The 25,521-nt window shown below is 46.3% G+C and overlaps 2 protein-coding genes across 10 annotated transcripts in view; one reads left to right on the top strand and one right to left on the bottom strand.

The window, feature by feature from the left end:
- The window catches only part of Palm2akap2 (PALM2 and AKAP2 fusion), a 460,662-nt gene extending 457,032 nt beyond the window's left edge, over positions 1-3,630 (top strand). For all 9 annotated transcript variants that reach the window (XM_085839263.1, XM_085839265.1, XM_029475715.2 and 6 more), the window contains one exon: positions 3,345-3,630. In XM_085839263.1, coding sequence (XP_085695389.1) covers positions 3,345-3,443 — 99 coding nt within the window. In that variant the 3' untranslated portion in view covers positions 3,444-3,630. The remainder of the gene's footprint in view (positions 1-3,344) is intronic.
- A 14,950-nt stretch (positions 3,631-18,580) lies between these two features.
- CUNH9orf152 (chromosome unknown C9orf152 homolog) lies at positions 18,581-25,266 on the bottom strand. Its single transcript, XM_021160741.3, has 2 exons — positions 24,519-25,266; positions 18,581-20,663 (listed from the first exon to the last, which is right to left on the bottom strand). Exons 1-2 carry the CDS (start codon positions 24,715-24,717, stop codon positions 20,152-20,154), a joined length of 711 nt encoding a protein of 236 aa, XP_021016400.1. The 5' UTR covers positions 24,718-25,266; the 3' UTR covers positions 18,581-20,151.
- Positions 25,267-25,521: the final 255 nt, after the last annotated feature.

Below are 25,521 nucleotides of genomic sequence, written 5' to 3'. Positions count from 1 at the left end.
TTTTTTTCTTTTTTTCAACATTGTTTTTTTTTTCTGTAAGAAAGCACAACACTTTATATTTTCATTTCTACTGTACTGAATTTGTATTTCAGAAGAACTGTTTCAAGTGTACAGAATTGTACAGAAAACCATTCATCTACACAGTTCATAGTTTATGGAGAATCAGCCCTGCTTCAGGCACTATAGAAGAGTTGAGAAGGCAGCAGGCACACACGCTCCTGAAGGCACGGAGCCCAGCCTGCAGGTTCCCCTGCCTTAGGATGGCAGCATCTGCCTCTCTCACTGCCCCGTTCCTGTAATTCCATAGCATTTCTGTTTCTCAGAGAATTGAATGTGGCAGATCCAATTCAAGCCCTAATGTCACTTCTCCCAGTTCCCACTCCTCTGTGTGTCACTCTTTATCTCCTCTGATGGGGGTCTCAATTAATGCAGTGGTGTTTGTGTTTGTGCATGTTTTTATATGACATACATATTACATATGTATAGTACTCCATGTATATATATATATATATATATATATATATATATATATATATGTGGAAAAACTTTGGGTTTTTTGCATGTTTTAAAATTTTTATAAACTGTAAGTCACATGGTAGTATCCTCTTTATGTATTGCTTATATTTATTTATTTTAAATTTTATTTTATTTTATTTTTTATTTTATGTGTGTGATATTTGGGCTGCTTGTATGTACATGCACCATGTACATGCAGTGCCCTTGGAGGCCAGAAGAAGGCGTTGGCCTAGAACTGGAGTTACAAGTGCCTGTAAGCTGCCATGTGGGTACTGGGAATTGAACCTGGGTCCTCTGCAAAGCAGCCAGTTCTCTGAACAACTGAGCCACCTCTCCAGCTCCTGTTTTAATGTTTGTCGATGCGTTCTTATAGTGTATTTGTTAGAATTGCTAAGCAGCATTCAGTTGAATGAATAAAATTGTTCTTTGGTCACTTTCCTGTATTGGAGATGGAGAGCGAGTTGTTTCTGGTGGACGTTTCTTTTGGGGTTTGCTTGTCCCTTTGCTTTATGGTGCTGGAGATTGAACTCAGGTCCTCTTGCACACTAGGCAAGCACCAATGAGCATTGCCACACATTTCCCCAGGTATCCATGAAGCAGTTCCTGTGCCTACAACTGGGCATACTTAATTTATTTCCCAGCTCTTGCAAATTGTTCTCCACATGGGTTGTGCCAACCTCCAGCATTATATGTATTTTGAACATGGTTCATTATCAGTAAAATAACTATATTTTATAGCTGTAGTTTTAATCTATTGATTGCTGATGTCTATAGGAGTTAAAGTGAATATTAAGAATACCATGGTGTGGACCGTCCTCATTGCTTGACTCTGGCCTCATTTAGGAAGTAGCTCCTGGAGAGTCAGGCCCCTCTCCCATATCCTCACTGAGGCTTCGAACAGAGAAACTCTGGTCAAGATGTGCAAGGAAGATAGCGTTGGACCCAGTCAATCTCTAGTGAAGCAGAAGCAGGAGGATCACATGCCAGCATGAATATTAATGGAGTCAGTCAGAGTTTAACCCATTTGCCCTTTTTTTTTTTTTAAGATTTATTTATATGAGTACACTGTAGCTGTCTTCAGACACACCAGAAGAGGGCATCAGATCCCATTACAGATGGTTGTGAGCCACCATGTGGTTACTGGGAATTGAACTGAGGACCTTTGGAAGAGCAGTCAGTGCTCTTAACCATCTCTGAGCTGAGCCATCTTTCCAGCCCGCTTCACACCCCTTATTTGACTACTACCACTTACAATTTGAGCAGCTAGCTAGAGGTCTCCAAGCATTGGAAAGACAGTGCTTTTTAGAGATTGTTTGAATAGAATTGATAGTTCTTCTTCCATCAGACCTCAGACTGAATTAATTGGAGGACTATTCATCTTGGGGAAAGACCACTGCTTAGCTGAGCTTCCAGAACAGAAATACAGGTCCTAAGACTGGAGGGAGGCAGGAAGGCAGAGGTACTGGGATGGTTTGCCTTTGAAATAAGTTGTCCTCAGTCCATAGAGCAGAGCTCTCTGGGAATTGTGTTAAGGTTAATAAAGGACTAGTCATCTTCCTGCCTTTCTGGAGTTGCCAATGTCACCGCCCCTTGCCTAAATAATCATTTTTAAAAGAAGCAGAGTGTTCAGTTGTGTCTCAGAAATAAAACCAACCAGGACTTTTCTTTGAAGTCAGAGACTCTGCATCCTAAGTGAATACCAGGGTGCCTGGAGTGCATGAGCTTGCACTTGTTGCAGTGGCCCGACCTGGAGCTGTTTCCTGGATCTGGCCTCTTCCATGCCTTTCATCTGGATCCATCCTAGCCAAATGAAAACTGGAGCAGGTGGCCTGACATCTTCTCTCAGGAGCCCACAGATGATTCTAATAGACAGGAGGGAGGGAGCGAGCCTCCTTGGCCTCAACACTGTCACTTTTAATTTCTTTTATTAGTAGTGTCCATGACCTCGATGATGCTCACACCAGAATGACAATGACATTTTACTGCCCTTAAAGCTTCCCTCTCCCCTCACTTCATGGCCATTTGTGTTTAGCTCTGCCATAGTAGATTCTTGTGGTATAAATATTTTCTTAGTGTCTTGTGGGTTGGCAGATCTGCTGCATCATCAGGTCCACACTGGCCCATTGTTAGACACACCTTCCCCATCTTTAGTTACAGGGAAGCCAAGAGGGTCTGTAGTTGCGCTGTTCAAAATGGTGGTTGCTAGCCTGGCGTGGGGGTGGGGTGGGGTGGGGTGGGGGAGCTATTTAAATTTAAATTTAAATTCACTAAAATGTTTCATCTCTCAGCTGTCTGACTGTACTTGAAAGGCCTACTGGCCACATGTGGATAGCAGCTGCCGCTGCGGATGGCACAGACGAACAGTTTCAATAAAGCATAAAGGTCTATGCACAGCAGGACCAGGCGGCTTGTACAGAGAGAGTTACTTTAGACTGTTCAGCTCCGGGATACAGGGAGAACTCAGCAGTAGAGTGTTTGTCCAGCATGCTCAATGCTCCGGGCTCAACCTCCAGCACAGCAAAGCCAAAACCAAAGAAACCTGGGGCAGAGTCAAGTCTAGTTTAAAGAAACCCGTGAATCTGTGAGAAAAGGACATTGGAAATCGTGAACCAGGTAGTACGTGGATTTTGGCTTTGAAATGAAGTCACCTCCCCCGTCCGTCCCCTTGTCCAGTCTCTGCTGCTCGTCACCTACCCCAGCAGTACCAGATCTGATGTCGCCTTCTGTCATGGGAACATGATGTCGAATGAGCAAATGGAATGGAGGGAAGAAAAGGAAGATGTTGGTTTATGCGAACTCTGTGCTAATTTTTCCCCATCTCTTTTCAGGTCCTGGAGGCCACACGGGTTAATCGGAGGAAGAGTGCTCTGGCCTTGCGCTGGGAGGCAGGGATTTATGCTAACCAGGAAGAGGAGGACAACGAATAAACTGTCTTCAGCCCAGGAAACTCCTCTGCTGAAGGAGTTTCTACAGAGAAACCAGGAAATTATTGAATCAGCAGCATTTTAATAGACTACTTATTAAAGTGCATACAAACTCAACAACCCTCATGTAGACCAGAAGCTGCAATACACAATGATAAAAAAAAAAAAAAACAAAAAACAAAAAAGCAAAGTGAAGCAAACAGGAAGTTCACCCATCAAACTGAGACCAGGGGCAGAAGAGAAAGGATATCTTTGTGACTCAAAGAAGCCCCTGGCTTTGGACTATTCCACAACTGATCCAAAGGGACACAGATGTGACAAACGAGTCAATATAGTTGCTGCAGGCAGAACTGAAGCCAGCCTTGGATGGGTGTTGCAGAGGAGCAGGCAGTGACGAGCAGGCAGTGACATGGCCATTCCAAGGCAACCCGCAGGGTCCAGCCTGGTGCACCCGCTGCGCTCTGACTATCCTCCACATCAGCTTCCCATCTGGGTCTCGCCTGAGGCATCAGAAGTGTTGGGTTGACTCCATTTTCTCCAGCAGCCATAAAAACGAATGGTGTTTCTTTCCATAGTTGCCCCAAAAGAGGGGCAGTGGGGATTCAATCTCTCTTACATGTAGTCATTTGAAGTTGGGAACACCTAATGGTCACAATATATAAAGTCCGTATTTTTAAGGCAATATCTCTTCATGTTGCAGATGCAATCAATTCTACAGCAGGAGGTTGAGAACAGTAAGGGATTGTGGGGGGTGGGGGGGAGAGCCAAACCAAAAGGGTTATTAGCTTTAGGACTTTGTCTGCTTTTATTGCTGACTCATCAGCTTAGGGGAACACACTTTCACGATTACGTTTCTTCATATGAAAAGTATATTTAGTGAGCAATGACTATTTTTATGATGGGACGGGGGAACAGGAACACAGATGAAACCTGTACACATTTGAACAGCTTGGTTCAAGATGGTAGGGGTATTTTTAGAATGGCAATAATTGAAAATAAAAGGGGGAGCAGACTCAGCCTTAGAAAGGTAGATGGTCAGAAATAAGGTGTTTATAACTATTTTCTATTTTAAAGTGAGCCTTAGAGGTGGTTGTGGCGTAGGATGAGTTGTTTTGGATCTGAGAAAGGAAACCTTAAACACATGGGGATAGAAAGAGAAAGGGGTGAGAGGAACAAAGAAGGAAGGAAGGAAGGAGGGAAGGAAGGAAGGAGGGAAGGAAGGAAGGAGGGAAGGAAGGAAGGAAGGAGGGAGATTATTTTTGCTTGAACAACCAGTGTTTTTCAGGATGACAAAGAGAAAAATATAGAAATTTAAGTGCAAACGTGGAATCAGCTACAAATCCTAAAGATGGTGTGTATGCCTTTGTGTGCTTGTATAAAGCATGTGTGTTCGTGAATAAAGGTATGCCAGTGGTGTGTGTGTGTGTGTGTGTGTCTCGTGACACATGGGTGTACAGTATTTCCTCCGTAGCTGCCTGTCGGCTTCAGGAGGGAATGACAATTTTCTTTTTTATGAGAAGGGAGATAATGGCACAGGGCAGATGCAGTATTTCTACTATGGAGCTGACCTAACACGGTATTTGCATGAGCTGCAGTTGTGAGGTTTTGAGCAGTTTTGTATTGGTAATTTGACATTTAGAACACACTTTATTTATTCTTGTGCTTTGTGTCCCTGCCTCGGGTTTCACAGAGGGTACCAGCTCCACTCTTCCTGTCATCTCAGGCAATCTGATAGGGATGCTCACTAGTTAGGTGCCCCGAGTTTCTGGATGAGAAAATGTTTCGTTTCTGGTGGGGAAGGGGAGGTGGGAGGCGGGAGGAGGGGGAGAAGGCATGGAAGGGGAAGGAGGAGGAAGAAAGAAGAACTAACCAGCCTTCATTATTTTTCCTTTATTTTAAAGCTATTTCTTACAAGCAATAATTAAATCAGACCTTGCTAAAGTTCATTTTTGTTTTTATGTTATTATGTCATAAGTTCTAATATGTTATTCTAATAAGTAGTGACTCCACAATATTTATATGTACACTCCACACGTTATCTTTGCTTTTTTGTTTTTTGTTTTTTTTTGTTTTTTTTATTAAACTAGTGTTGACTTCGGGGAAAAGCTTATTCACTGATAAGTACTGGACACAAAATAAAAAGATGGAGTTGTCTTATGGTTAATAAGGATGCAAAACTCCAAGGCAGAGACGGCAGTTGCTAGCCAAAATCGTACGTTGGAAGTGTGCACCGTCTGAGATGGTTCATTCCTTTAAACATAATGTTATTAAAAATGCTAGCCACTGAGGACAGAAAGCAAAGGCTGCAGGGAATGGAGAGCAAGCTAGTACTAGGAGTGGTACAAGAAAGCAAACAAGCTATTCCCTGTCTTCTGGTGTCTGCTAGAGACCATGGAAGCATCATGACTTCCTTAAATTTCTTGTCCTGTTTAGAAGGGAAATGTGGACCTTCGTGGAGGCCACACTGAGGAAAGCATTGGCAGCCGGTGCCCACACTCCGTGGAGTTCCTTCTGTGGCAGATGAAGAGGTCTTTTGGTGGCAGTAGATTGAAGGGAAGTTCTGACGTTTGAGGGAATAGACTCCATTAGTAGGTGAGACACCCTGTCTCTTCCCACTCACAGGGCTTTTATCACACTGGCTTCTCCATTTCCCAGTTTTGCTCTTTTCTCTGAACTGCCCTCCAAAGATGGCCATCTGTTTCCTAGCTTTCCTCCCTGACAGTTCTAGTGTATTCTATTAAGATGGAAATCACAGCTCCGTCAGAGAGCCAGCTTTTCTCTGTGTTCTTTGAGGGTATTTTTAAATTTTTTTTTGGGGGGGCGGGTGTTTGTTTTTTCTCATTCAGGAAACATTTGAGCCATTGCTTTGGACATATCACTGTGCTAGGCTCTAGGATCCCACGTGGGCCCCAGTCACTTTCCCAGTATGGAGCAGATCCTTGGAGGAAAGTCTTCCCTGCCCCTTAAGCCTGAGATGAAGAGGCTCGACATTAGTTCAGCCTCGGATGCTCGGCTCTACCCTGCATCAGCACATACGCTGCTTAGTCTCAGCTGTAAGAAATGTTTAGCTTCTGTAGATGTTAAAAACCTTCCTGAAGGAACTCCACACTGCAGTGTTTATACTCCAGAGCACTTTCCTCCAGAGCCTGTGACTTGACAGCCTGGCCTTTCTCCTCTAGAGATGAGGGAGGCAGGGTCTGTCAGTGGCAGAGGCTGGGCGGCACTGGGACTACATGGTGCATGTCCCTTCCTCTTACCCATGCATGCTGCCCACCCTAGGCAATGGCATAGAAGCAGTATATAGATCAGTATCCACTCACACACACTTGTACACATACACACTCGGCGTGCTTGCACACACACACACACACACACACATGAACAAGGAACACCAAAACAGTGTTGATTGTTGTGTTTAAAGACATGCTTTTTTCTTTTCACCTGAAGAATGGACTTAAACTATGTATTTAAAAAAAAAATAGCCTAAGTGTTAGAGATGGTGAATGTATCCAGTTTCAGTTACAAAAACGATTTCCTGAATTTTAAGCATTCAGTGAGCTGCCAATTTTGATTTTGTGTTGCTCTTTATCCAAATGGCTTTCGCTTTTCTTTTTCTTTTTTTTTTTTTTTTTTTGTAAATTGGAGGAAGTGGGGGGCGGGGAGCAGCAATATTGTGTTTGAAAAATTATACTCTGTACCTGGCTTTCCTGTGTTATGTTAACCACTTCAATGTTTTTATTCTGCTTTGGTTTTATAGTGTCTGTGAGGCATTCGATGCAACTATACAGTTATTTTCTCATTAAAACTCAACGTGTGTGGTGTTTTTCTTTTTTCTTTTCTTTTTTCCTTTTTTCTTTCTTTTTTCTTGATTGAAGGATTGCTATTTGTTTTACTGTGAAAGGAGGTTGGGAGATTGCTTGTCAATCTCTGAGGGGCATGGCGGTGGCCTTGATCCCTGCCTCTGCCTCCCCGCGTACTGAACCGACTGAACCCGAAGAAGCAATAGTATCTGGCAAAATATCCCTACGATGCTATGTTCATTGTCCAGCCGCCCTGCGTCAGGACCCACAGAAATGACGCACGTGTCTGCCGGTGAAGTAGCTGGACTTCAGAGTAAGAGTGGCCATTGAGAAAACAGAACGACCCCTTAAGCCATGCCTCAGGCATAGCCTGTAGCTGGAGTACATGCACATTCCTGTGGATGTGAAGGCTGGAGGTCAGCCTCAGTTGTTGAACCTCAGGCGCTATTTTACAAGGCAGGGTCACTCACTGACTGGAACTGGTTAAGTAGTCGAAGCTGCCCTGGGTTCCTGTGTGTATGCCACCATGTCAGCCTTTATTTCTGTGGGTTCTGGGAATTGAACCCAAGTCCTTGGAGTTGCCCAACAAGCACTTTGCCAACTGAGCAAATTCCCTAGCACTTGGTGCTAGTCCTTCTTATACTCCCAGCATGCATCTGTATTTGGCTCTCCTTTAGGAAGGACTGTGAATAGCAGGCTTGAAGAAGCGTGGGAGTTCTTCAGAAAGCCTCCTTCCTATTCCATATCCGCCTGTCCTTCTCCCTTCTCTTCACCCAGCCCCTGCACTCTCTGAGCCCTATTCGCCAGTTTCCTGTGCCTCCCTACCCCTGCCTCTTCCTCATGCTTTTCAGCTGCCCCTCTCCCTTCTCTTGTGGGACTCTTCAGCCTCTTTGTCCCTGCCAGATCCTTATATTCTGAATATCTGGGGGTCTCTTGTGGTACCCAGCCACGAATAGCATCTCCCCAGCTTTATGTGTTGAGAGTTCTGAGTTTGGCTGGGAATGTGACTGAGTGATACAGTACTTGCTTACTGTCTTGTTCAGGTTTTACTGCTGTGAACAGACACCATGACCAAGGCAACTCTCATAAGGACAACATCTAATTAGGACTGACTTATAGGTTCAGAGGTTCAGTCCATTATCATCAAGGCAGGAGCATGGCAGCGTCCAGGCAGGCATGGTACAGGCAGATCCGAAAATTCAACATATTCATCTGAAGGCTGCTAGTGGAAGACTGACTTCCAGGCAGCTAGGGTGAGGGCCTTAAAGCCCTCAGTGACAAACCTACTCCAAAGGCTACACCTTCTAATAGTGCCACCCCCTGGGCCAAGCATATACAAACCATCACACTTAGTGTGGTAAGGACCTGTTCCAAGTCTCAGCACTGCAAAAACAAACAACAAAATAAGCCCATTAAGGCTCTGCCTGGTATCACAAGCCAGTACTCAGGAGACACAGGCAGGAGGATTGCTACACGGTCAAGGCAGCCTGGTCAGCATGTTCTAAGCCAGACAAGGTTATATCCAACCTATTTCAAAAAAGCAACACTACAAAAAAAAAACAAAAAACAAAAAAAACTAACTAAAAATCATGGGTGATAGCAGATACCTACATGGAACAGGAGGAGCAGGAGTTCAAGGCCAGCCTTGGCTACATAATAAGTTTGAGATCAATCTAGACTACATGAGATCATGTTTCAAATCACAGTACAAACAATATTTAAAAAAAAAATAAAAACTGGGGTGCTGACTTCTGACATGTGTGCTGAAGATACAGCGGTTCGGGGAGCTTTAAATATCACTGGGGGCTTTGTGCATGGTCCCAACCTCTGTGAGATCACCATCTATGTGCCTTGGTAAAGCAGCTTTGAGATGCCACCTGGATTCTCAAGTGAAGTGCCTCTAACCAAAGACAGTAGATTAAAAAGGAAAGAAAAAAAAAGGAAGATAATTATATACATATATGTTCAGATTTTAATTTCAGTACAAGATAAAGGAATTTGTTCAAACAGGAAATTTTTATTGTGTGGAACAGTAGAAACATTAGGCTGGCTTAATATAAAAATCTAACAGTGGGGACTGGAGAGATGGCTCAGCAGTTAAGAGCACCGACTGCTCTTCCAGAGGTTCTGAGTTCAAATCCCAGCGCCCATATGGGAGGTTCACAACCATCTCTATACAGGGATCCGATACCCTCTTCTGGCATTCAGCAGAGCATTCATATATAAACAAACAAACAAACAAACAAAAATCTAAAAAAAAAAAAAAGAAAGAAAAGAAAAAAGTCAACAGTGGGCTGAAAAGATGGCTCAGTGGTTAGGAGGGCATGCTGCTCTTACAGAAGACCCAAGTTCAATTCTTCAAAGCAAAATCAGACAGCTTACAATTGTCTGTAACTTCAGCTCCAGGGTTTGCCTATTCTGGCCTGTGTGAACACCTGCACACATGTGTACTTACACACACACACACACACACAGACATACACACACACATAAAACATGCATATACACATACATATGTGTGTAATTTTCAAACTTAAAAAGCTTTTTAATAAAAAATATAAATTATTTTTTTCTCTCCCAACAGAGTTTTGATGCCCAGTATAGATATAACATTTAGGTCTTCATGTGGGACTCCTAACTGAGTGCTTGGACCAAATTCTGACCCCACTTCTTTAATATCTTGTCTTTTAAAATAACCAGATTGAAGACTGTTTCATTTTTTTGGCATTACTGTGAATTTGGTGTCTCAGGAAGAGAGCCCAGTCATTGTACGTAGTCAGGCAGGCAGACACTGACGATAACAGCCTGGGGAATTAATGATGTTTGTACCTGAGAGTCAGTCACAGCACTGAAAGGCATCCCGGGGCAATTAAAAGCAACCGTGCAAGCCAGGTTTAGTGTGCACTTGTGTCTCCAGCTTCTTGGGAGGCTGAGGCAGGAGGACAGATTGAAAGCCAGCTTGGGCAACTTAGTAAGACCCTGTCTCAAAAAGCCATCAGAGGGCTAGGGATATATCTCGGTGGTATTCTGTTGGTGTAGCACAGAAGCCCCTTAACCCAGGGGTTCTCAACCTGTGAGTCGTGACCCCTTTGGGAATTGGGCAACCTTTTCACAGTATCACCTAAGACCATTGGAAACAGATACTTACATCGTGACTCACAACAGTAGCTAAATTACAGTTATTAAATAACAATAGAAATAAGTTTTATTTTTTAATTTTTAATTAATTAATCAACTTACATCCTGACTGCAGCTTCCCCTCCCTCCTCTCCTTCCCACCTACTCTTACCCCCTCATTCCTTTTCCCTTTCTCTTCAGAAAAGGGGAGGCTTCCATGGATATCAACCAGGATTGGCACAGCAAGTTGCAGAAGACTCAATAAACTTCTCCTATTGAGGTTAGCAAGAGGCAGTTCAGTCAAGGGAGAGGATCCCAAAGGCAGGCAACAGAGTCAGAGACAGCCCCTGCCCCTGCTGTTAGGAGTCCAACATGAGACCTAGAGATGCACAACTTTGTAGATGGTCCATCCCATGCATGTTCTCTGGTTGGTGGTTCAGTCTCTATGACCCTCTGTGGGCCCAGGTTAGTTGGCTCTGTAGGGTTTTTTTGTGTGATGTTCTTAACCCTTCTGGTTCCTACAATCAATCCTTCCTCCCCATCTTCTGCAGGATTCCCCAAGTTCTGCCCAATGTTTGGCTGTGGGTCTCTGGGTGGGGTTGCTAGGTGAAGCCTCTCTGATGATGCCTATATTAGAATCCTGTCTGAAAGCATGGCAGATTATCATTAACAGTATCAGGGGTAGACTCCCTCTCATGGCATGGGTCTCAAGCTAGACCAGTCATTGGTTGGTCAATCCTTAATGTCTGCTCTGTCTTTACCCCTGCACATCTTGTAGGCAGGATAAACTGTGGGTCTAAGGCTTTTTTTGCTGGGATGGTGTCCCAAACCTTCCATTGGACATCTTGCCTAGGTATAGGAGATGGCCACCTCAGGCTCTCTATCTCCCATTGCTATGACTCTTAGCTAACTAGGGTCACCTTCACAGATTCTTGGGAGTTTCCAATGTCCTAGGTTTCTAGCTTGTCCAGAGATGATCCCACACTCCAGTTGTCTCTCCCAGTACTCTCTCCCTCCCTCCTCTCCCCATCTGATAACTCCTGCTCCTACCCCCACCTCCTCTCCCAGACAGTTCCCCCCAGTCCCATCCACCCATGATACTATTTCCCTTCTCAGTGAGATTCAAGGATCCCCACCTGAGCTGTCCTTGTTACTAAACTTCTGCAATCCACAGACACAGTGAAAATAATTTTCTGGTCAGAGGTCACCACAACATGAGGGACTGCATGTATTAAAGGGTGGAAGCATTAGGAAGGTTGAGAAAAATTGCCTTAAATGGTAACGGAAAGGGTGGGATTCTGTTGGTTTGGGTTAATGAGGCTCGTGTTTGCCTGCTAGTGGCCACATGGTGGCAGCGGTGCTAAAGGAAAGGCAGGCCCTAGCCTAGAGTCTTCCCTAGGGGTTCCCACCCTTCAGAATAGATAGGAATTCTTCAAAAACCTCAATGAAAAAACCACTCTCAGCTAGGTGTGGTCACTCAATAATCCCAGGACTCAACTTGAGTGGCAGAAACAGGAGAGTGGACACAAGTCCAAACCCAACCTGGCCTACATAGTGAGTTGCAGGGTAGCCTGGGCTACATAGACACTGTCTCAGAAACAAAACAAGGTGTTGGAAAGATGGCTCAGCAATTATGAGCTCTTACTCCTCTTAAAGAGGCTTAAAGACTGATATTCTTTAGTCTAAAATATGGAAAGGGAGCTACTAAATCAGTTTGTACAAATGGTATACTTTCTCCACAACTTATGAGCATTTTTCTTCTGTCTTTGTTAAAGTACTAGGGACACTACTACCACATGTTTTGCTTAAAGTGACTTAAAATCTAGCAGGCGTGACCAATCTATACTGATCACACATCGAAGCCGGCATAGACTGCGTTCCAGACACTGGGTCTCTGCAGCCCAGCCTAGCCTTGAACTTGCAGTCTTCTTGCCTCAGCCTCGGAACTGTCAGAACAATTAAACCTGTACCGCCATGGCCAGCCATAGTGGTTCTTACGCTGAGCTTGTCTCAGAGCACCTTAGAAGGCTTGCTGAGGCAGACAGCTAGAACTCAACTCGCAGAGCTTTTAGAGTGTGTAGGTGTGGATGAAACTTGGAGAATTTCCCATTCCCAGGAAAAGGTGGTAGAACACAACTCAGAGGGACCAAGCAAGCTGGACTCTAGGACACAAGATGGAGATCCGTTGGCGACTCCAATCCACTCTGAAGCTAATCACTCTGAGCCACTAAAATATCCCTTGGCCGCCCCTTCTTCATCGCTGGCTGAGCACGGCAGGCAGGCTTTCAGGAGTTTCCAGTGCCTTCCAGGCTTCCGTGACGTCCTCCTCGTGTTACCTCTCTGCACTCTTCGACCTCTACACACTTCTAGTGCACTGGATAACAATGCTGAAGCTGGACTAGAATCTCAGCAATCCAAGGGGCTGAGGCAGGAGGATGAAGAAGTCTGAGGTCAGTGCGTGCTACATAGCAAGAGCCCATTTCAAAACACGGCGGCGATAACAAACAGTGGCAGTGAACATACCGCGTTCTCAGTGTGCTTCTGGAAGGCTTTTACGACAGACAAGGTGGCCTCAATGAGGAAATTCAGGGATTTTTTTCTAGTCCTCTTACTGCACCACAAAAAGAAAGTCCACTGAAATGGGTCCCTAAAGCAAAGCAGGGGCTCCCATCAAGACCTACGGGTTGGTGGGAGGAGCTTAAGCCTCTGGCTTTTGTCAAGAGTCTCCTGTGGACCACTTCCTGTTCTGTTCTGCCTACAGAGCCGACATGACGAAATATGATAGAGGTTGTTCCCCAAAAAGGAGCCTCCCCACCCTTGGAAACCCAGGTCAATGAAAGTGAGACCCGAAGGTCCATGGAGGCCCTGACAAGATGTCACCAACCTTGGGTTCACCTCCAGCACAAAATAAATCAGATGTGTACATACCTGTAGTCCCAGCACCCAGGAGGTAGAGACACAAAGATCAGAAGTTCTGCGTTATCCTTCACTTCATTGCAAGTTCAAGGCCAGCCTGGGTTTCATGAGACCTTGTCTCAAAAAATAAGACCAACACAAAATACCGCCGTGCTCAAGTGAAGCCAATCCAGGCAGGCAGCATATAACAAGAATCAACTCAAGCCTGGCAGAGAGAGCATGACTATAATACCAGAGCTCCAGACGCGGAGGCAGGGCAATCAGTAGTACAAGGCTCGTTTGGGCTACATAGTGAGGTTTTTTTTTTTTTTTTCGAGACAGGGTTTCTCTGTGTAGCCCCGGCTGTCCTGGAACTCATTTTTTTTTTTCAACAAAAAGAAACGGGATTAGAAATATCCTCTAATCTATAGGTTGGGTAGCAGAAGCCACAGCTTTTTCCCCACAACCAGTATTTTCTTCCTCTTGTTTCTCAGCTGGGACCGAGGGTCCTGGCAAGCTATCGGCCTTGATTATGAATCTCAGTTTAGGGAATTCAGGGGGCGGGCGGATTCAAATGTAGCCAGGTGAGGGAGTCACCAGGATACAGGTAAAGGAGAGATGAAAGGATGAATGGTACCTGGTGGATGAATCATCTTTGTGGATGGAAGCTCTCACTGAGCAGAGGCACAGCCAGAGTAACGTCATGGGCGTTTATCTCTGCCCACAGCTCTCTCCATCTCTCAGCCTAATGCTGGGTAGGGCGGAGGTACACCACTGAACGGGAGTTTCCCTCTTTTCCTCAAAAATAGTCCCTATAATTCACCACCGCAAATAAAAGTCTCAAAAAACAAAAACAAACAACCCTACATTCTAAAAATTGCCAATTTTGGCCACATTCCCAAGAATAGTAGCTCTCGGTGTGGTGTCCTCTCCCCACCCCACCCCCTGCCGCCTAAATTTCAGCATGGCTGCGCTGATGGCAGAGGCCTGCGATCTGTTAACAAGCCTTCCAGGTGGGCCCAGAGCATGCCAAACGCTAGCGCTTACTTGGGGTTTCATCTGAAGTACAGACGTGTGCCAAATCAGCCAGTTTAAAAGGAGTTTTACATTCAAGTCTTAAGAGTTGGGTGCCAGATGGAGTGGCTCATAATTTCAGCACTCGACAAGCAGAGATAGGGAAATTTTTGTGCGTTTTAGACCAGCCTGGTCTATATAGTGAGCTCCAGGACAATCAGTGCTATGTAACGAGACCCTGTCTCAAAACCAAACCAAACCAAACCAAAAGAGAATACACAACCTTGCTATCAGAGTTCGAAGTTGGGCACTCTGACTGAGACAGTGTGGGGAGCCTGCCCCCTAGTGGAGAAGAATAGGTTGGCTCCGCTGCACAGGTTGGTTTAGATATTTATTCCTGGCTTAGGGGAAACTCATTTCTACCACTGTTCCAGAAGTTTTATCACCTCCAATTACAGCTAAGAAACCCGGTTCAGTAAGGGTCACCGAGGTTCCAGCAGCAGAGAGATTGGAACCCCAACTCCCTGCTCTGAGCCCCAGGAAGGTGGAAGCCTGTGGCAGTACCAACATAAGGAAGTCGTGGAATTGGCAGGCAAGAAGTGAAGGTTGTCCATCTCATGCACATAACTGTTGAGAGTCGGTGGTTTTCTACCTCGGGAAAGCCTTTTGCTAATTGTGGAGAACATAGTTCTGACCAGCACAGACGTCAGCGTTTTCTTTTAGGCTCCGCCCACGGTTACCTAGCAGCATCCAGGTATGTCTGACTCACTATAAAAGGGACTGCTTGCCCCCTCCTCACTCTCTTGCTCTCTTACCCTCCCTCTCTGTTCCTTCTTTCCCCGTTACCCTCCCCCATCTCTCTCCACGCGCTCCTGGTCGGCCTCTCCTCCTCTGCTCCCCCCCACACACACACACCGGACCCTCCCCTCGTCTGTCTCTACTCCCTTCCCAACTTCCTTTCCCATGCCCTAAATAAACCCTGCTCCTTGGCTTCCCCTTCTTTCTTTCTTTCTTTCTTTCTTTCTTTCTTTCTTTCTTTCTTTCTTTCTTTAATAAAACACAGCAACAGGAAACAAACAAATAACAATAACAACACCCCCCGCCGCTAAAAAAAAAAAAAAAAAAAAAAAAAAAAAAAAAAAAAAAAACCACTCAGGGTAAAGGTGGTGGGGTGTGCATGTGCGTGTGTGAGTGCACGTGCGCGATAGCCCAGGCAGTAATCTGAGCCCTTCTCCAGGAGCAGGTTTGCTAAACTCAGGAAGTTAAGTGTGTGAGTGATGTGGTTCTGGTCTAATGTTCTTAGCTGAAGCAGCCATGTAAGAAAGAAGGGGATTGACACAAAGATCAGCCCGCCCCCTCCCTCTTCCTAGGAACTCAATTCTCAGCTCCCTTCCAACTCGGGGATGCAGCCTAAGGCAAAACTAAAGTTGTGCAGGCCTTGGTGGCTGGAACCCAGATGGTGAAGGGCAGACCACACTTGGACTTAAAGTGAGGCCGCTTAGCTATGCATGCCTCTTGTCTCTAGATGTAAACTTCACATTCCTACCCTGAAGGTGGCCATGAGGAGCCTTTGTCCCTCCTTCCAGTGTGGCCTGGTAGGATGAATCTTCTCCCACTTTTTGTAGTCACTGGTTTGTTTTCATGATTGGCTGATCTGGCCCTGACATTTCTGGCCTTGTTTCCATTTCTTCACACACACCCCAGCCCCCACCATCAGGGGGTGACTATACTTACACACACGGAGGGTAGCTGTGTGACTGACTTGGACAATGAAATGTGAGCAAAAGTGATTTAGGAGCCAGCACAGGACTAAGAATCCACTGCCTTCTGCTACACTTACTGGGGGAGCCCGTGGTCATTCAATGCTAGCATATGGCTGGGGACAACACTGTCCATGGAGGAGAGTCCGGTGCACAGCAGAGTGAAAATTAGCCTCTGTGTTGAGATCTACGGTTGCTTGTTACCACAGCAAACCCTGATGCATGACCTTCCAGTCCGTTCGCACCCTTCATTACTGTGTTTGGATCACGCGGTCTTTTCAGCTCCTAAACACATCACCATCTATTGTCCTTATGTCCAGCGAAATTTTACTGCTGCCCTAGCAGGAAACACATAAGGAAAAATAAGCCGGGAAGAGTCTTTGAATTAAGGTCTGGAAGAGAATTGGCCAAGTGGGAGGGGCTAAAGCTTTGTGGCCCACATTTCCTCACTCTTCTGACAGGTCCACGGGTGCAGAGCACGTACAGTCTTTACTGAGTGCTGGCTCCATGTACCAAGCTGTGGGCTTGGACAATAAGATGAATCAGATATGAAGGAGCTCATAAACCATGGAGGGAACACTCAAAACACAGGAGGAGGAGGAGGCAGAAGAGGAGGAGGAGGAAGAGGAGGAGGTGGTGGTGGTACCAGAAATCAAGGGCAAGCTTCATGGATGCTGCAGGGGAAAGAGCAGCAACACTTGGAAGAATGGATTGAATTTGATCAGGGGGTTGTGGCTAGAGGCTGTCAATCTTTGAAGCAGAGGCAATTGTTGGAGGAGGATGCTGGAAAAGAAAATTAAGGAGAGAGATGTAATGAGCTTTAAAACGTGGAAACCATTCCTCTTATTGAGAATGTACATTATTCTCGGTCCTTTCAAAAGGCGGGATTGTGTTCCTCACTTCACAGATGATTGAAGCCAAATGGAGGGATTAAGTAACTTGCCCTAATCTTACATCAAGAACAGCTGGATTAATGCTCAGATGGCTAACTCTATATGCCAGATGTTCTTCTTTGACTCATAAGCAGGACGTGAGTTGACAGATGTGCATTGGAACAAAGTTACACACAAGGTAGTTAACTTGTTTAAAACGAAAGCAAAGCATCTGGGGGACACTCAGTGGGTAGAGGCTTGCTATGCCAACCTCAACTGGCAGGAATGAGGGTCCCAGATGATGGGGCATTGAGTGGGAGAACCAGGGATGAGAAGATAAAAGCAATAGCTGGGGCTGACAGGTCTTGCATGAGTCAACGACTTATTCCATGCAAGTTTATTAAGAAGCTCAGCATCTCAACTGGACAAGATGACACGCCTTGAATCCCAGCATTGGGGAGGCAGAGGCAGGTGGATCTCTGAGTTTCAGGCCAGCCTGGTCTACAGAATGAGTTCCAGGACAGTCAGGGCTAGACAGAGAAACCCTGTCTCAAAAACAAACAAACAAAAAACAACCAACCAACCAAAAAAAACCCCAAACAAACTAAAAGGAAGTACAGCATCTTATACACCATCTTATAGGGGTAGAGTGAGCCAAGGTCAACAGAGAGCTAAATAAGCCAGAGTTGGCAAAGAGAATACAGGATACCCGAAGCACAGCTGCCTGAGGATTGAGAGCCACAGCCCTTTAAGGGAGAAAGCTGACTTCCCTCAGAAACAGGAACCTTAACCCCTTTGAGGGCCAGGCCCCAGTCCCTGACCAGACCCTGCCAAGTCTGTCTCTGGGCGAGGACGCAGAACTAGATTCTCTTTGTTCCTTTCACCTGGGTCAGTCTGGCTCCCAACTCAGAGCAAGCATGAGGACCTGAGTTCAGATCCCTAGCACCACAGGAAAAGCTGAGTTTGGTGGCTCTTGCTTGTCAACCCAGAGATGGGGAGGCAGGGATAGGGGCATCCTTGAGATTTGCTAACCAGCCAGTCTAGCCTAATTGGTCCCAGTGAGAGACCTTGTCTCAAAGAAAAAGGTAGCGGCTGGGGATGTGGCTCAGTGGTTAGGAGCACTTGCTGTATAAGCTGGAGGACCTGCGTTTGAATCCCCAGCACCCGTGTAAAAGCTGTCATGGCTGTGCACACCTTTAACCCTAGTTCTGTGGGGATGGAGACAGAAGATCATTGGTGCTTGCTGGCTGCCAGCCTAGCTCTAGGTTCATTAAAAGGCACTGTCTTAAAGGAGCAAGGCCGAGAGGATAGAAAAAGACCCCTGGCTTCCTCCCCTGGTCTCAGTGCACAGACACAGGTGCACACTTGCACACACTTACCCCAGCACACACTTACATACACAAAACAGCAACACCAAATGCCACCAAACCCCCAAAGTGGACCTCTCTTGAGGAACGATACCTGAAGTTGACCCTCAGCTTACACACACAAACGCACACGCTTGTACATGAAACACACGTGATAACCATATGAGTATCAGTTCCACACACATGGGCACACACATTTGTATATAAGACACACACAATATCAGCATCAGAAAACAATTACACGTGAATTGAGAAGCAAAAAAAAATTAGGACCAAAAGACAAAGTTGGTTTTTTTTTCAGAAAGTGTTCTTGAATTTCATTGGAGTATTAAAAAACAACAGTATCAAATTTATTGTTTACCGAAGGAATAGAAGTGACTTCCTAAAGTTAAGTGGTGAATTGAGAATGGTGTCTGTGATTCTCCTGGAATTTAGGCACCTGCGGAGTTTGTTTATAGGCTCATGGGCTCTGAGGGGTGGGAGTGTGTGTGTGCCTGTGTGTCCTTGGACTAGGTTGCCAGTTTCAGGGACCCCAGAGGACTACCTGTGCTGACACATCTGCCCACCAGACACCAGACTGGGATACCAGAGGGGCTACTCGTGGTGACACATCCTATAGATGTATAATGGATACACCTCAACTAGAAGTGCCCTTTCCTCCCGACCCCTCAAATCCTCAGAGTCCCACATTCCTACTCTAGAACGCCCTCCCCTCCCTCTGCTACCCACAAACCAGAGAGACACTGACCACGTGACTTGCCCCTTCCTCTGAGACCCACAGGATAGGGGAACCCGCCCTGGTACCTGTGCCTGAATCCCCTTCAGAGCCCCACCTGCTCATGTCTGTCTATCCATCAGTTCGTGGTGTTCTTTTGGATCCTGCTTTTCAGGAGGGACCTGAGTGATCCTACAGGCTGCAAAGGAGGTAGTTTGTGGAGATACCAATCTCCCAAGCAGGAGGCTCCTCCCTTAGGCTTCGATTACAACATTACTACTTTCAACACTGACAGCTATTTTGGTTGGTTTGTTGTTTTGTTGAGATAGGGCCTCACATAACGCAGGTGTGAACTCCCAATTGTCTTTTCCTCCAGTGGCTGGGATTCCACACATTTGCCGCCACACCTGGCTAATGATTGGTGGATTTCAGTAAGAAGCTAATTGGCAGAAGAGAACATGGATACAAGGAGTGGGAAAAAATATAAAAGGAAAAGCTGACAGGAAATAGGTTTGTAATGAAGCTGGGATGGACCATCTCAGTGACAGGTGAAAGAAACCATCCTTTTCCCAGGGACTCCTTAAACCCACAGATGTTATTGGGGAGCTGTCTCACCCTTTTTACCCAGGCTGACCACAGTCTGGGAGGCTCAAGATGGAAAGATGTGAGCACCACTACTAACTGGATTGTCTCTAAGTCCCCAGCCAGAAGAACCAGAAAGAAAGGTGCTAAGTTCTCAGAGACCCTCCCAGCATATACAAAGAATCAGAAAGTATTGGGGAAGGGGAGGGGAGCTCCTATAACCCTAGACTCCCAGACACTGTGAAGATATCCCACTGGCTAAAGGTCCTGCTTCACTTCTGGGACCAAGGGTTGTATCGATCCCATCTACAGAGGCACATCTATAGGGTTACCTAGTGACGTTTCTTATAAGATTAAAGTTGGGCTGGTGGTTAAGGGAGCACTTTCATCCTGGCTGTGCTCAGTCTGACTTGGGTAATCTCTTGAGTTTAGAAGGAAAATCAACACGTGTCCATTAAGAAGCTCACTTCCCATGATTCCAAAACTGAGGTGGCCCAACTGTTGCTCATTTTACAGGGCTCTGGTTGTGGCTTTGCGTGGTTCCTCGTTAGTGGCCACAGGGATGAGATATCAGATTTAGTGGGAAGCTTCAGAGTGGGCCATATAAGCCCAGGTTCCGGGCAGCTTGGGAGATCCTGGGTGGTTTCCTCTGGGGAAATGGATAGTAAGCTGGTTTTCTAGACCTTAAATTCTTTGTGGAAGAAAGATACTGAGCTCTAGAGCCTGCTACCTGCAGTGGGGCACAGCCCTCCTGACTTTGACACTGGGCTACCTCTGGGATTTTGATTTCCTGCTGTGTCTTCTGATTATTTTCCAAAACATCAGTGTCTCCCTCGGGTGAGAACCTTGGTTCTGGCTCCACAAGGTATCCCTTGGGGTTCCTTTGGTGACCGGCTTTCAGATGGAAGGTTTGAACCAAGCGATGCAGCTCTAAGTATGTGTGCCATGGAGTTTCAGAAGCCTGAGGGCAGCTTCTGTCCACTTCCTCCAGCATCCCCTCAGCCTCGGAGTCTGTCTCCTCTGGTGACAGTGAGCTTCTTCTCTCCTTGTTAATCCAAACAGCACTGGTCATCGATTCAGCCGGAGTAGGCATGGTACCTTCTAAGAAGAGAAAGGATGGCAGTGTCATCATTGGGAGGTCTGCCTTTGAGGAAAACTCATAGCTTCCAGATTAAAGGAAGGCCAGACCCTGAATGCCAAGGGGACCAGATACCCAGAGTATTACATATGTGAACCCACACATACAAACACGCATGACCCGGCTCATGCACTCTTCCCCAACATATAATTATAATTATTCATAATTCAACAAATATTTACCAAACACTATATACAAGGCCTTGTTTATCTGAGGTTCCATGTGGTGAGAATACTCACAACCTTATGGATGAGTCCTACTAGAGGAGAAAGACAGCAAGCAAATAAATATATCAAAAATTCAGGTGCTAGTTGGAACATGTACAGAGAGTGAGAGATTTTGTCACTCATTCATACATGGGATGCTCCGCCAGGCCCTCTCAGGCTCAGAGTGCTGTGTGGAAGAGGAGTCAGGAAGATTGTAAGAACTGGAGGAGATGGACGGCTCCAAGGAGCCAGCATCCTGCAGACACAGCAGGGCTGAGGCACACATGAACTCGCAGGCAGCACGCATAGCGCATGCACAGGTTCAAGTCAGACAGGGTCCCAGTGCTGAGAGAGGGAGGCAGACAGGGGCACCCACTCCTAAGCCATCTGCAATGGGTACACACATACATAGAAAACAAGTCTTTTCCAGTGACGTCTTATTAATCACATTTCTGGGTAGGCCCCAGGCCCAGCAGTAGATAGCCAACACAGAGGAATTATGGTAATTATCCGTGGTAATTATGTAGACTTTTCTCATATTGCTTGTTTGGCTGGTTTTTTGGTTTGGTTTGGTTTTTTGTTTTTTGTTTTTTTGTCTTACTGGTCTTTTGCTTATATATGTTGGTTTCCACTTTTGTGTTTCTGTAAGTTTTTCTTCCTATGCGTGCTTTCTTGTTTGTGTTTTAAAGAGAGAAAGAAAGGGATTGGAGCTGAGGGAGGAGGAAAAATGATCAAAATATATTGTATGGAAATAATTTTAATAATTATAAAAATAATAAAAATAAAATTAATAAAAATAATTCAGCTGTTAATTGGTTTTAGGGAAAAACTAAAGCATAAACGAAGGTCAAAAACGTCAGTGAGGGGACTGGAGAGATGGCTCGGTTGTTAAGAGCACTGGCTGCTCTTTCAGAGGACCCAGGTTCTATTCCCAGCACCCATATGGCAGCTCACAACTTCTGTAACTCCAGTTCCAGGTAATCTGACACCCTCACACAGGCGGACATATAGGCAAAACAACAATGTACATAAGATAATTTTTTTTTAATGCTTTGGTTCTAGGAGAATTTTAGTGTCATTTCAAAACAAAACAAAACAAAACAAAACCAAAAACCAAAAACCAAACCAAAACCTTTAGTGAGCATGCATGAACTCTCTCTTGGAAGAAGTGAGAGTTAATATTTAAGAATAGCAAGGGTTGCCAGGAGGTGATGGCACACACCTTGGATCCCAGCACTGGGGAGACAGAAGCAAGCAGATCTCTAGGAGTTGGAAGTCAGCCTGGTCTACAGACAGCTAAGTTCCAGGACAGCCAGAGCTACACAAAGAAACTTTGTCTCCACAACCCCCCTCCCCCTCATAAAAAGAATGGCAAGGATATACACACATGCACACACACAATACCACACAATACCACACACACACACACACACACACACACTGCTGTGATTTAGATCTTAAATGTCTCAAAAGTTCTTTGCTAAAGGCTTGGTCCCAGGGTTAGGATGAGCACCCTTAAGAGAATGTGGAAGCTCTGGAAGGTGCCTACTCATAGGAAGTTGGATCACAGGGGCACTGTCCAAGGGGATACTGGGATACCAGCATCTTCCCCTAGTTTTTGTTTCCTGGCCTCCAGGAGGATAGCACTGTCTGCCACCACATGCTCCTACCATGCTGGTCTGTGCTGACAAAGATCCAAAACAACAGGTCCAAGTAACTCTGGAATGAAACTCCTGAAACATGAGCCAGAATAAACCTTTCCTCCATTTAAGTTTACTTGTCTGATACTTTGTTTCAAGATGTAAAGCTGACTAACAGACTCCTCTCTGAAGGTTCTCTTTAGCTTGGGGTGTGTGTGTGTGTGTGTCTAGGCTTCCAATAATGATTTAACCACTCAAGACAGAGAAGAGAGTCCATGGTCACTTTACTGAGATGCTTTTAGCGTCTCTCTTTTCTCTGAACAGGGCTTCTAAGCTGCGGCTGCAGACAGATGCCTCTTCCTTCTCAAGGATTTTTTTTTTCACTTTGTGGAATGTGCTAGTTCACTGTGAACTTTTAGAGCATAAGGAATTGTTTGCCTACGGAAATCAGATCCATCCTGAGCTGGAAGTCCTGACCTGGCACTTGTTAGTGCCCTCATTGCTAACAAAGTAGAGTGGGGGGATGGTACTGGAGGAATGGTCATCAGGAAGGCCCTCTGAGTCCCAGCTTGATACATCCAAAAGAATCAGACTAACAAGAAGAGCAGATGCAGCCAGTTCTGCACACAGGTGCAGCCTTCCTTCCACATGGCCCCAGGGATGAGGGATGATCGATCTGCTCTAGTGATGATTTCACTTCCGCCTTTAGCAGGGCAGGCACACCAGTCGACTGAATTAGATACTCTGCAGGAGTTAGAGAACAAGGAAAGAGGGGGAGGAAAACATAGGCATCCTCTCTCCAGTCTACCAGGAGAGGGCTCTGGAGGCTGGGAGTCAGGGGTGGGGTTGTCACAGGGCCAGGCAGGTCTTCAGAGTGGGACCTCTTAACTTTCAGTTCCAGTTCCAGTCTATGGTCATACAGGACAAAGAGAAAGAGGAGCGCGCGCGCGCGCGCGCGCGCGCGCGCGCGCGCGCGCGCGCGCACACACACACACACACACACACACAGAGGAAGAGAAGGAGGGAAGGTGGGAGGAAGGGAGGGAGGGGTCCGTGGCCCCTACCCAAATAGTGAAACCTTCTGCTAAAGCCCCAGACTGCAAATCCTTTAGCATAGGGTCCTCCTTCAAGCAAATGAGAATATTCAGGAGCACAGAGAAGTTTTATACTTGTTTTCCCTTTCTTTTAAAAGAGGCTTTCAAGATTAATTTTATTTTTGCACGTAGAAATGTTTTTGCCTGCATGTACATATGTGCACCACATGCATGCCTGGTGCCTGTGGAGTTCAGAAAAGGATTGGAACTGGAGCGAGAGGGTTGCAAGCCACCATGTAGGTGCTGGAATGGACCCCAGATCCTCTCTGCAAGAGCAACACTGTGATCTTAACCACAGCCTCCCATCTTTTATCTTTCCATCGGCTTTGGTTTGGTTTAGTCTGGAGGGGGCATGGGGGAAGGTAAACTCAGGCTTTGTCCCAAGCCTCTGTGCAGAACCGCTCTGTGCTAAGGTGTGATACCTATCACTGTAGAATGTAGAACTCTTGGCCTGCTTGAGCCCTGAATCCTGACTCAGCCAGTTGCTCTAAAATTGGGAGTCCCCATCTTTCTTCTGCAAAGCCCTTCTTCTCTCTGTTTTGCCTGTGGATCCAGTCAGGAGGCTGACTCTCCATCATCCTACTTAGCCTGGTAGGAGGGTGCCAAGACTGCTCACCTGACCGACCAGTCAAGCCAGATCAGAATTAGGGGAAAATAGACACGGAGACCAGGAACAGTGGCCGTTGGCCAAATGCTTGGCAGAGAGGTTTCTGTTCCTTTGGCTAAGAAACAGGCTGGGCACAGCCACCCTGATCAAGCTTCCGTGGCTCGGTGCTGACTGGGTCAGCAAACAGCTTTTTTCTTCCTCTCCGTGGACTTTCAGTCCCCCGGTTCCACCCACAGAAGTTCCCTCCTCTGCAGCACGCGCCCAGCCCTACCTTTAGGGAACACCATTAGGTGGGCCTGGGTCCTCTGCTGTTTCCTCAGACCTTCATACTGGGCACGAAGAAACTGGATGTTTACAGGAGGCCCTTGACCTGGCGCCTGAGTCCTGGAACCCTCAGCCATTAAGCAGGTCCCCAGTTCCAAGAACTTGGGTAGAGCAGGGCACGGGCAGGCCAACCCTTTCATCCGCATCCGGGAGAAGAGCAAACACTGAGGGCTGAGGCAGGGGGAGGGGAGGAGAGGAGAAAAGAAGTGTAGACAGTAGCGTGAAAGAAAGAGAAGAGGAACAGGGAGCAAGGAGAGAAGCTGCCAAGATACAGGGAGAGAGAAGGAGAAACGGAAGGGACAAGATCCGGGAGGTGGGGAGAGGAAGAGTGGGGAACAGTTAGTTCTTAACTAAAGAGGAGGATTCGGAGAGGGCCTGAAAAGGGGGCAGCGGAAAGACAAGGAGAAAATGGAGTGAGGAGCGGTTAAGAGCAGAGAGTGAAGGAGTGGGGTGGGCAGGAGGAGAAGGTGGGGAGGGTTGAAGAGCCACAGGTAGGAGTTGAGCGAGTGAGGAGCGAGTGATCCAGCTCAGCTGCTGTGCTCTTTCTCAGTCCAGGGAGCTTTTATTCCAGACGGCTTCCTTGAGTGATGGTCAAGCTTAGAAAGCTGTTCCAAGGGCTACCGTGAGATTCCAGTTTCCTGGCAGAGCCGAGCTGGTCTGAGGAGTGCCAGGTGCCTGCTCAGTTCACAGATTTTGAACTTGACTTAGCAGGTCATCAAAACCTGCTGGCTTAATGAGCAACCACCACAAAAAAAAGAAACAGCTTCTGCAACTTCAAAAGCTGGGGCTCCGAGGTGTACAAGGCCACCCTAAGGTCTGAAGGCAGCCCCCAGCACACCTCTCAGATAAAAACTCCCGGCATCAAGTCTGCCATAGTAACAGAGTCCAGGGGAGCCCTGGCTTCCCGCCAGCCCCACCTCTTTGACATTTGAGCAGCCTTTGTGGTCTTG

This window comes from Mus caroli, unplaced genomic scaffold (assembly GCF_978045245.1).
Source record: "Mus caroli unplaced genomic scaffold, Mus_caroli_1 scaffold_6, whole genome shotgun sequence".
Taxonomy (NCBI): Eukaryota; Metazoa; Chordata; class Mammalia; order Rodentia; family Muridae; genus Mus; species Mus caroli.
The sequence above is the reverse complement of the archived record's forward strand: the minus strand, read 5'-3'. Positions and strand labels throughout refer to the sequence as shown.